Below are 12,499 nucleotides of genomic sequence, written 5' to 3' on the forward strand. Positions count from 1 at the left end.
GGTGCATGTAATTGAGAAGGATCAAAATTCTTGAGAATGTTGTAAACATCTTCACCACTCCCTTACTTTGCCTCCTGGCATCTGGTTATAAAATAAAGTCATGCCTTGTATTCCGTGGTACTGTCGCTAGGTCTGCATCAGAAAGGACAGTGTCCCACTGAGCCCCAGCTCTCATTCTCTTGTCTGTCTTTTCTCAACCCTTCACCAGCCCCAGTCAGGTTCACTCTTGGTCATGCTGGTATGGCCCAAGATATTATGACTTCAATATCAGAGGCCTTATGAAATGATGTATCAGCATGAATGGCTCCTCTGGTGTAGTTTTGCGATAAAGATGCAAGGCTGAAGTCATTATATTTGCAAGTAGAGGCCTGGTGCATGAAATTTGTACATGGGGATGGGTTGGGAAGGGGGGCGTTGTGTCCTTCAGCCCAGCCTGCCATCTGGGACCCCTTGAGGGATGTTTGACTGCCCTCTCACAATTCAGGACTGCTGGCTCCCAAACACTCGTCTGCCAGCCTGCCTGATTGCCCCAACCGCTTCTGCCTGACAGCCTGATCACCCCTAACCTCTCTTCTGCCAACCTCATCAATGCCTAACTGCTCTTCTGCCGGCCTGAGTGCCCCGAACTGCCTTCTTCTGGTGGCGTGGTTTCTCCTAACTGCTCTCCCCTGCTGTCCTGGTCGCCCCCAACTGCCCTCACCTGCAGGCCTAATCCAACCCAACTATCCTCTCATGCTGACCTGGTCACCCCTAATTGCCCTCCTCTGCCACCCCTACCTGCCCTTCCCTGCAGGTCTGATCACCCACAAATAACCTCCCATGCAGGCCTGATTGGCCCTAACTGTGCTCCACTGCCGGCTCAATCATCCCTTACCACAATATGTTGCCAGCCTGGTCACCCTTAACTGCCCTCCACTGTCAGGTCAGTTGCCCCAACTCCCCTCCCCACAGGCCTGGTCCTCTCCCATTGCCCTCCCCTATAGTCCTTGTCTCCTTTAAGTGATCTCCCCTGCTGGCCTGATCATCCATAACTGACCTCCCATACAGGTCTGGTTGCCCCCAACTGCCTTCCTTTATAGGTCGGATCTTACCAACTACTCTTGCATGCAGGCCAGCGTTCCCCATCCCCCCCACCCACACTGTCCTCCCCAGTTGGCCAGGTCACCCCTCACTGCCCCTCCTTGCCAGCCTGGTCATCCCCAACTGCCTACACCTGCAGATGTGGTCCAGCCCACAACTGCTCTCCCCCTGCCAATCTAATCTCCCCTAATTGTTCTCCTCTGCTGGCCTGATCGCCCATAACAGAATTCCCCAGCAGGCCTTGGTCCCTCACAACTGTCTTCCCCTGTGTGCCTGGTCACCTCCAACTTCCCTCCCCTGCTGACCATCTTGTGGCAGCCATCATGTGTCCTCCTGGGGGCGAGAAATTTGACAGCATGAGGGTGGCCATCTTGTGTGTTGCAGTGATGGTCAGTTTTCATATTAACTCTTTAAAATATAGGATACCCCAGGTTGACCACAACCAAAGAAGAATAATGACAATTAGGAAAATGACAGAGTTAGCATAGTAAGTGCTTAAAACCTGTGAGCTTTTCTTAGATGCATTCTTTGATCATGATATAACTTTAGAATATATATATATGTATATATATATATGTATATATATGTATATTATGTATATAATTTTTCCATATAATTGCGGATCTTCAAAACATAAAATTCTAAAACTTTATGTAGAATCACAAACTGAGCAAGTGTGGTAGCAGTATTGTTGATATCAAGAGCCTATGCCAGAGAAGTTTTTGATCTTCACTGTTTTTCTGATTAGGGATTCCTCTTATGCTTACTTTACACTGGCAATAAAATCAACAATAACAAAAATTTAGCATATAAGCAGTTATGGAAAACTGTTATAACAATTGTGCAAACTACTGTACACAAGGTTTTCTTCAGGCACATATATAAGACATGAGGACCAACATGTTCATTAAGTACAGGTCCTCTTGCTAGTGAATCTAAGAGTTCCTACTATCATCTATAGGAATGTTAACAATATTGCCACATATGATGTGTTAAATGGGTTGAAACACAATGGGCCTTTTGAAATCTCCAAATATTTTATTTCAGGAAGACAACCTTGGAATAGCTGTAGAATGATGTCATTATCAGAGTGAGTATTAACCATTTCTCCAGTAAGTACAATGTGATTTTACCGATTGTGTAGGTTCCAGTCAGCATTTAGGAAAGTTGTAGGGATTCTGTTTCTGTACCAGTTTAATTATTAGACTCTTCAACTTCATCCTCTGAACCTAAGTATGAAAAGTAACCAACAATGAATGCACACATTAAAAGGGCTGAACGAATCATTACTAGACGTAGAGCCCTGTTTGCATTCACATCTATTTTGCTGGGAGATGATGGTTCTCTGTCATGTGGAGGGCCGCTGTCTATACTGCCACCTGGTCCTCGGATGTCACACAGGGGTGGATTCCATCCGTGCTGACAGTGACAATTTTTCCTATTGTTGCACACCCCTCTGAAATTGCATTTCTTGACATCACAGTCAAAGCCCATGTCTTCATTAAGTGCAATTCATTTTAAAACAGTAACTTCCTGGCCAACAGGTTGGACCGTCTATTACTAGGCAAGAGATAGCAGGTCTATTCCAAATTAGTAGTCGATTCCAAAGCATTTTTTCTTGGTTAGCTAATAGTGTGCTCACATCCACCAGGTACTTGTTTGACATTACGACACTGCAAAGTTCCACAAAGAACATCATCTGACTCACATGTTTATGTGTTTCTCCTCTTTTGTATAAGAGCTGCCCACATTTTCCATATCGGTCACCCCTTACATTCAAGATATCATAGCACAATTGCGGGGCATCTCTTACTTCATAGCCAAACAGGGCTTGACACTGCATGTCACGGTCACTACAGTTTCCTCTCACACAAACGGATAATGGTGAACATGGGGTTCCATCCTGGATATAAAAGTCATCTGGACAAGTAGCCTTTTTCCCGTCACAGTATTCCAATAGGTCGCAAATGCCACCCTTCTCTCTACAAATTCATCCAGGATGAGCATATTTACAGTTAACACAGCACTCTCCTGTACTGCATTGACTTCCAAGGGAGAGGGCACAATTGGTCTCACAACATTAATTTTCAGCATAGTCTTTCAAAGAGCCACAGTCACATTCTTCGGAACCATCTATGATCTTGTTGCCACAACGAGGCGCTACATAAGGAAAATTATTTTATGGAGCCATTGTGTAAGCCAAACATTCATCATAAACATGCATTCGATAGTGGATTGGTATATAAGAACAATTGTTGAACATATCCTTAAGACTTGGGTGAGGAGCCATGACACAGAAAGTTCTTCGAAAACATTTACAACCTGCTACATTATGGTTCACGTTAAGCATATGACCCAGTTAATGTGCAGCGACACTGGCACCTAAGAATAGATAATAATATGGTACATATACAAAATTACCCCCCAGTTGTTGTTGCATATTCCATCTTGCAAGCCAAAATGTGTTTTACCAGCGATTTTATGTCCTGTAAGAAGTATTATAGTATAATGAGAAATGAACTTATGCCATTCACAATATTTCCACAAACCTTAAATTTCCATAGCTCTACCTTCATTGTCATAAATTGTTACCTCAACTTGATTCCTATCCTCCCATATGAACAACACACGTATGTGGACAACCAGACGATGATGATGATGAATAATGCTCCTATGAATATTCATGCCCACATCTTAGGGGTAATTTCCTAGCACTGCAATGTCAGAATCATAGATTAGGTGTGAGTTTCACTCTCCAGGAAACCATGATTATACATCCTGTTTCTCCACTGGTGACATCTAGTTACATTTCCTTTCCATCACTCAGTCCAACTGCATTTGATTTTTATAAAGTGTGAATCTAATTCTCTCCTCCAAATTTTTCATCACCACTCCATTAGATATGTCTGATTAGGCTTGATCTTGTATAATGAGCTAGTAATTGTGCAGTGAAGTTTTAAGTCTCTCCTATGGGGCCACCATAAATACACAGGCGCTGCTCTCAGGGTTTCTGCAAACTTTGCCTCTTCAAATGCTGCATCTTCTTTTTCAATGGTATAGCATTCGTCCTCTGTTGATCACACTTTCACACACAGTGAAATCACATGCTCACACTTGGTCAAAGCCTTCATTGCCTTGGTTTCATAAGTCGAGTCATCCACATGCAGCATGCCTCACAGCCCCCAAACAATTGTCCAGTGTGCACATGGACCCAGGAACCTTCTCCAAGTAGCAAAATTAGAGCAGTAGGTAGTCCTCCTGCATGGCACCCTGGTTGTCATCGGTGATAACTGGAAAATGTCTGGGCAGCAAGTTCTTCTTGATCTTCATGTGAACCACATGTCTTTGGACACTGAAGTGAATCTTGTAGGAGAGCTGGTCTCAGACCCCAGCTCCACCCAGCCTGTGGGACACCATCCTGGGAATTCACAATTTCAGAGGAAGTGAAACGCCATTTGGGTAGAGCATGGGAACAACTGACCTGGTATAGGAGTAGCCAGTGGAGGGGCAGCCAGAGAGGCCCTGTCAGGTGGGCCTTGGCCCAGGCAGGCCCCATCAGTGAGGGAACATGTGACCATAGAAAGTGAAGGGAAGACTAAAGCTGCAGTATCATCTTTTCCAGCAAGAGGACAGCAGAGCAAGGCTGGATGTTTGGCACCCCAAGAGCCAGAGTGAGGGGGGTAGCTATTATATAACAATGGTGCATTCTTTGGGGGAGGCTGTGCTCAGTGATGTAGGGAGCCTGGGCTGAAAGGCCCCCTGGTCTCTTAGAGAAGACGCAGGGAAAGGCTAAGTGGATTTGGGGGTAATTTTAAGACAGTTGGTGGCTTTTTTCCTCAAGCCTAGAACATAATAGGTTAACATGACATTAAAATGGAGAATGGTAAGGACAGTGGAAGTTTTTCCGAATAAAAATTTGGAGGAGAGAATTAGATTCACACTTTATAAGCATCACATGCAGCTGGACTGAGTGATGGAAAGGAAATGTAACTAGATGTAATGAATAGAAATACAGGATGTATAATCATGGTTTCCTGTAGAGTGAAACTCATACCTAGTCTATGTTTCTGAGATTGCAGTGCTAGGAAATTACCCCTAAGATGTGGGCATGGGCTTGAATATTCATAGGGGCATAATGTATGAATTTTCCCCATCAAATGTGAACAACCAATACTCAACAGACCAATGGATAAACAAAAATGTATATTTGTTATATGGAATATTCTCAGTAATTCAGAAGAGACTCCTGATATGTGTAAGAACATGGATTGAAAGATGAGACAGAGGGCCAGAGAACCAGGACACAGGGTTTATTAGAAGAGAAGACCCCTGCTAGGCTACCTTCCAAAGGGAGAAAGAGCACATGTGCAGGGGTGAAGGAGCCTTTTGAGAGGAGTTAAGGGAAGGGATCGGGATTAGGGTACTTGACACACGCTGATTGGTGGATTCATATAAGGCTCATGATTAGGGACTTAGGAATCAGGGGCTTAGGGTATTTGGCAGTGGCTGATTGCTGGTTCAATGTACAGTCCATATAAAGTGCCTGGTTAGGTATTCATGAATGTTTGGGCTGCAGGTAGAGTTCGCTTCATTCTGCGTCCATCAGTTGGGGGAAGGGAGGATCAATCATGGATGTGTCTCATAGATATGATAATGGTGTGATGATGGCAGAAAACATGAGACCAAAGCAACTTAACATATGATATAAATTTTATGAGGTTCTAGAACATTCCAAAACCAGTTCTGGAAATAGAATTTAAATCAGTAGTTTCCTGACTTGGAAATGAAGGAGTGAACTTTCTAGTAATGGAAAACTTGTGGATCATGACCAAAGTGTGCTGTATTAGTGTCCCTTTCAAATTCACATGTTGAAATTGTAAGTGTGTCTGGGTTTTGTGAAATGTGAGTAAAATTAAATTTAAAATTGTATCAGAAAAGAAGAAAAGACTAAAACATGCAACAGTACTTGTCTCTATCATATCCCACTCAAATCACCAATGGGGCCCCTAAAAAAAGCCATACTGATTCTGAAGAATGACTGTAAAATACATCAAGCTCTACACAGCAGAATCTGTTATTGTAGCTGCTACGTCAGATGTCCTGTCATTGCTAGAGCAAACTAAGCTGGCCTCAAGTGCATGACATGCACCCATGGATTTAGTCATAGTGCTAATAGCTGTTATGATCAGAAAAAGTGTATCATAAACAACCAGGCTCCATGTGGCAAGGATAAATGTCACTATTAATAGCTTTGCCGGCAAAGGCCATATTCATCCATCCCCCTTACTTTTGTCTTATAATTTTGCACTTTCTTGTTATGCCAAAGCCCTAGATATAGGATTTCAAAATTTAAGGCTAACCCTGAGAACTTCTGCCCTTGCTTTACCTGAGAAAAGTCCAGCTATAATGAATCTGTCTTGGATATCTGGCCCAATTAGAAATCACTTTTAAGGAATACACATGGTAGACCTTCCCATGACACAGCCACCTTTTAGAAGTTATGGCATACATCCTGAATTTTCAATGCTATGTAGATGGGCAGACTAAACCCACCCTGTGATTAAAATCTTATTTCACCATTCTGGAGAGAGCATGATAACCAAAGACAAAACCGCACACTAAGTCATTATAGAAGAAATTAAACAGCCCCAGGGAAACAAAAGGTCCTTTAGGAATGTAAAATGAATTAGTGAGTAATGAACCAAAATGGAAAAAATGGGGGAGGTAGGCAGTGGGAAGGAGAGAGGGAAAATCTTGCTGGGTCCACAATTAACATGCTCTAGTCAACAGACCGCTGAAACTGAAACAGATTTGCTCCCCTCCTAGGAATGGAGTCTGGTTTCAACAATTGCCCATTCATCTACAAGAGATAAACCTGTTAATCAGTGTTCGTCCAACCTTGATTTTGGACATCCAGTTGCAGCCCCCCCGTCTGGTAGTAGTATAGCAAATAGGGACTCAGAACCATCAAGGATGAAGGTCCAAATCACTCAACCACATACCAGTAAGCCACCTGCAAGTGCTGGCCATTAGAGCTTTATATAAGGACTAATTGCTGTGTGACAGACTGATTCTCTCCTGCTGTATTCCTCCTCCACTGTTGGATGGCTGCCCTCATCTGGATTCTGTGTTTTTATAAAGAACTTGATCTGAAGCCTAAGGCGTCTAAATGGCACAAATAGAACACACTACTTATCAGACTCTGTCCTAGTGCACTGTGTCTGAAGTATTTGCTTCCTGTTTCCTTTGACCTAAATGTCTGCCTTTGTACACACATCAGACAATGAGTTCTGTTCTGTAATTTATAGACAGGTTGTGATTAGTCAATTCCTTAGATTTTAATTGTGAGATACTATGACTTCAACAACCACATGCCTAAGTGATATAGTCTGCAAGGAAACAAAGCTTGATCAGGTGCATGTAATTAAGTAGGATCAAAACTCACGAGAAGGTTGTAAACATCTTGCCCACACCCTTACTTTGTCTCCTAGCATCTGGTTATAAAATAAACATATGGCTTGTAGTCCATTGCGCTGTCACTAGCTCTCCATCAGAGAGGCTCTATATTAAGGAAGACAGTGTCCCACTGAGCCCCCTCTCTCATTGTCTTGTTTGTATTTTCTCAATTCTTCACAGGCCCCACTCACGTTCACTCTTGGCTGTGCATATGTGACACAGGATACTATGACTTCAATAACCAGAGGCCTTATGAATTGATGTATCAGCATCAATGGCTCCTTGAGTGTTTTTGCAATAAAGATGCAAAGCTGAAGTCATTATATTTGCAACTAGTGGCCTGGTGCATGAAAGTCATGCATGGCATGAGTTAGGGAGGGGGCTTTGTGTCCCTCAGCCCAGCCTGCAATCTGGAACACCTTAAGGGATGTGTGACTGCACTCTCACAGTTCAGGCCTGCTGGCTCCCAACCACTCGCCAACCTGCCTGCCCGATTGCCCCTAACCGCTTCTGCTTGCCTTCCTGATCATGCCCTAACTTCTCCCCTGCCAGCTTGATAAATGCCTAACTGCTCTCCTGCCGCCAGCTGCCCCTAACTGCCTTCTCCTGCTAGTCTGGTCTCCCCTAACTGCTTTCTTCTGCAGGCCTGGTCTTGTCTAACTTCTCACCCCTGCTACTGATCCCCCAGCCCAAATACCGTCCCATGCTGGCATGGTCCTCTAAATGGCCCTCTCTACTGGTCCAGTCACCCATATCTGCGCTCTCCTGCAGGGCTAATGGCCCATAACTGACCTCCCCTGCAGGACTGGGAACCACCCTCCTAATTGTCTTAACCTGCAGGTCTGATGACCCTAAATCAGGCCCACTTCCCCCTAACTTTCCTCCCATACTAGCCTGCCCACCCTAATTTCCCTCCCCGTTTCGCCAGGTCAACCCAAACTTCGTTCCCCTGCTGGCCTCCTCACCCCCAATAGCCTTCATTACCAGTCTGGTACCCAGAAACAGACCTACCCTGCAGCCCTGGTCTCCCTGAACTGCCTTCCCCTGCAGAAACCCTGAGAGCTGTGCCTGTGTAATGTGTCCCTTGAGTGCTGTCCTCTGCTGGCTTGATCACCCACAACTGATCTCCCAAGCAGGCCTGGGTCCCACACCTCCTGTTTATTCCTGGTCACCCCCAATGGCCCTCTCCTGCTGGCCAACTGTGGCAGCCATCTTGTGACCACGTGGGGGCTGCCATCTTTGACCACATGAAGGTGACCATCTTGTGTGTTGGAGTGATGTTCAATTTGCATATTACATCTTTCTTATATAGGATTACCCTGTTTAGCACAACCAAAGAATAATAATGACAATTAGGAAAATGTCAGAGTTAGCATAGAATGTGCTTCAAACCTGCTAGCATTTCTTAGATGTTTTCTTTGAGCATGATTTAACCTTAGAAATACATATCTATAATTTCTACATGTATTTGTGGATCTTGAGAACATACAATTCTAAGACTTCATGAAGGATCAAAAGCAGAGCAAGTGGTAGCAGTACTGTTGATATCACGGGCCTATGACCCAGAAGTTTTTTTTTATCTTCCCAGTTTTTCTAAAGAGGGATTCCTCATATGCTTACTTTACACTTACAATAAAGTCAACAAATAACGGAAATTTAATACATAACTAGTTAATGGAAAACTGTTATAAAAATCGTGCACACTACTGTACACAAGGTTTTCTTCAGGCGTATCTATAAGACATAAGGACCAACATCTTACTTAAGTACAGGTCCTCTTGCTAGTGAATCTAAGTACCTACTATCATCTAAAGGAATATTAACAATATGGCCACATATGATGTGTTAAATGAGTTGAAACATACTGGGCCTTTTCAAATCTTCAAGTTATTTTATTTCAAGATGAAAACCTTGGTATAGCTATAGAATGATGTTATTATCAGAGTGAGTATTAACCATTTCTCCCAGTAAGTACAATGTGTTTTTACCGATTGTGTAGGTTCCAGTTAGAACTTAGGAAAGTTGTGGGGATTCTGTTTCTGTACCAGTTTCTTCATCTTCATCTTCATCTTCATCTTCATCTTCATCCTTTCCTGAACCTAAACATGAAATGCAGCCAATAATGAATGCACACATTAAAAGGGCTGAACGAATCATTACTAGAACTGGAGCCTTGTTTACATTCACATCTATTTTGCCACGAATAGTTGGTTCTCTGTCAGGTGGAGGGCCGCTGTCTATACTGCCTCCTCGTCCCCAGATGTCACACCGAGGTGGTTTCCATCCATGCTGACAGTGACAATTTTTTCTATTGTTGCACACCCCTCTGTAATAGCATTTCTTCACATCACAGTCAAAGGCCATGTCTTCAAAAAGAGTGCAATTCTTGTTAAAACAGAAACTTCCTGGCCCACAGGTTGCACCATCTATTACATACCCAAGTGGTGGCAGGTCTATGCCAAAGTGGTAATCAAATCCAAAGCATTTTTCTTCTTTAGCTAATAGCTGATGAAATGTAGTGTGCTCACCTCCACCAGGTACTTCTTTGACATCACGACAGTGCAAAATTCCACAAAGAACATCCTTTGACTCACATGGTTTATGTCTTTCTCCCCCTTTATAAAAGTACTGACCACAGTTTCCAAATCGGTCACCCCTTACATTCAAGATATCATAGCACACTTGCGGGGCATCTCTTACTTCATAGCCAAACAGGGCTTGACACTGCATGTCACGGTCACTACAGTTTCCTCTCACACAAACGGATAATGGTGAACACGGGGTTCCATCCTGGATATAAAAGTCATCTGGACAAGTAGCCTTTTTCCCGTCACAGTATTCCAATAGGTCACAAATGCCACCCTTCTCTCTACAAATCCTTCCAGGATGAGCATATTTACAGTTAACACAGCACTCTCCTGTACTGCATTGACTTCCAAGGGAGAGGGCACAATTGGTCTCACAACATTTATTTTCAGCACAGTCTTTCAAGGAGCCACAGTCACATTCTTCGGAACCATCTATGATCTTGTTGCCACAACGAGGCGCTACATAAGGAAAATTATTGTATGGTGCCATTGTGTAAGCCAAACATTCATCATAAACTTGCATTCGATAGTGGATTAACGTATAAGAACAATTGCTGAACATATCGTTAAGACCTACGTAAGGAGCCATGACACAAAAAGTTCTTCGAAAACATTTACAACCAGCTACATCATGGTTTATGTTAAACATATGACCCAGTGTATGTGCAACGACACTGGCACCTAAGAATAGATGAAAATATTTTACATATACAAACATTGCCCCCCAGTTGGGTTTGCATAATGCATTTTGAAAGGCAAAATATCCTCTACCACCGATTTTATGTCCTGTAAGAAGTACTGATGTATCATGAGGTAATTTTTTAAAATATGCATCATCTTTATAGGAACCATATGCTTCCATAGCTTCAAATGTACTTTTCCAATTTGTTACGTCCTTTACATCTCCATACTCCCATATGATCAAGGCATGTAGGTGGACAACCAGACGATGATGATAATAAATGCTGTGTAATATGCTGGACATCATCACTACTCTCTCTATTATATCTGTCTTATTGGGCCTGATCATGAATAATGAGTTACTAACTGTGTACTGAAGTTTTAAGTCTCTCCTATGGGGCCACCATAAATACACAGGCGCTGCTCTTGGAGTTTCTGCAAACTTTGCCTCTTCAAATGCTAGATCTGCATCTTCTTTTTGAATCGTACAACGTTCGTCCTCTGTTGATGGTTCTTTTACAAGCAGAGAAATCACATGCTCAAACTTGGTCGAAGCCTCCATAGGCTTGATTTCATAAGTCGAGTCATCCACCTGCAGCATGCCTCGCAGACCCCCATAGCAAGTGTCCAGTGTTCCCATAGACCCAGGAACCTCCTCCAAGTAGCAAAAGTAGTAGCAGTCTCGAGGGATAAAGGGGTAGTCCTCCTGCATGGCACCCTGGTCATTATCAGTGATAACTGGAAAATGTCTCGGCAGGAAGTCCTTCTTCACCTTCATGTGAACCACATGTCTTCGGCCACTGAAGTGAATCCTGTAGGAGAGCTGGTCTCGGACCCCAGCTCCACCTAGCCTGTGGGACACCTTCCTGGGAATCACAGTTTCAGAGGAAGTGAAACGCCATCCGGGTAGGGCATGGGAACAACTGACCTGGGACAGGAGTAGCCAGAGGAGGGGCAGCCAGAGAGGCCCTGTCAGGTGGGCCTTGGCCCAGGCAGGCGCCATGAACAAGGGAACGTGTGACCATACAAAGTGCAGGCAAGACTAAAGCTGCAGTGGCATCTTTTCCAACAGGAGGACAGCAGAGACAGGCTGGCTGTTTGGCACCCCCAGAGCCTGGGAGGGTGATGGGGTAGCTATTACATAACAATGGTGCATTCTTTGGGGGAGGCTGTGCTCAGTGATGTAGGGAGCCTGGGCTGAAAGGCCCCCTGGTCTCTTAGAGAGGACTCAGGGGAAGGCTAAGTGGATTTGGGGGTAATTTAAATACACTTGTTGGCTTTTTTCCCTCAAGCCTAGAACATAAAAGGTCAACATAAAATGGAGAATTGTAAGGAAAGTGGAAGCTTCTTTGTATAAGAATTTTGAGGAGAGGATTAGATTCTCTCACAGTTTATAAAAATCAAATGCAGTTGGACTGAGTGTTGGAAAGGAAGTGTAAGTAGATGTCACCAATAGAGAAACCGGGGTCTATAATCATAGTTTCTTGTAGAGTGAAACTCAAATTACTCTATATCCCAAGATTGTACTGCTAGGAAATTACCACTAAGATGTGGGTATGAATATTCATAGGGGCATTATTCATGAATTTAACCATCAAATGGAAACAACTACTACTCAACAGACCAATGGATAAACAAAAGGGTATATTTGTCGCATAGAATATTCTCAGCAAATTAGAAGAGACTCCTGGTAC

The 12,499-nt window shown here is 43.5% G+C and overlaps 1 protein-coding gene and 1 pseudogene across 2 annotated transcripts; both read right to left on the reverse strand.

Moving 5' to 3' along the window:
• Nucleotides 1-2,274: 2,274 nt before the first annotated feature.
• Nucleotides 2,275-4,636, reverse strand: LOC311613518 (disintegrin and metalloproteinase domain-containing protein 30-like; annotated as a pseudogene). The gene is made up of 3 exons: nucleotides 4,326-4,636; nucleotides 3,970-4,150; nucleotides 2,275-3,251 (listed from the first exon to the last, which is right to left on the reverse strand). The product of its transcript is annotated as a disintegrin and metalloproteinase domain-containing protein 30-like (transcript).
• A 4,913-nt stretch (nucleotides 4,637-9,549) lies between these two features.
• On the reverse strand, nucleotides 9,550-11,808 carry LOC311613527 (disintegrin and metalloproteinase domain-containing protein 20-like; the record flags this gene model as incomplete). The annotated part of the gene is made up of 1 exon (XM_084867521.1): nucleotides 9,550-11,808. The coding sequence occupies one exon, from the start codon at nucleotides 11,806-11,808 to the stop codon at nucleotides 9,550-9,552; it is 2,259 nt and encodes a 752-aa protein (XP_084723647.1).
• Between the last annotated feature and the right edge of the window lie 691 nt (nucleotides 11,809-12,499).

This window comes from Pipistrellus hanaki (genome assembly GCF_964339955.1).
Source record: "Pipistrellus hanaki genome assembly, chromosome: 1".
Lineage (NCBI taxonomy): Eukaryota > Metazoa > Chordata > Mammalia > Chiroptera > Vespertilionidae > Pipistrellus > Pipistrellus hanaki.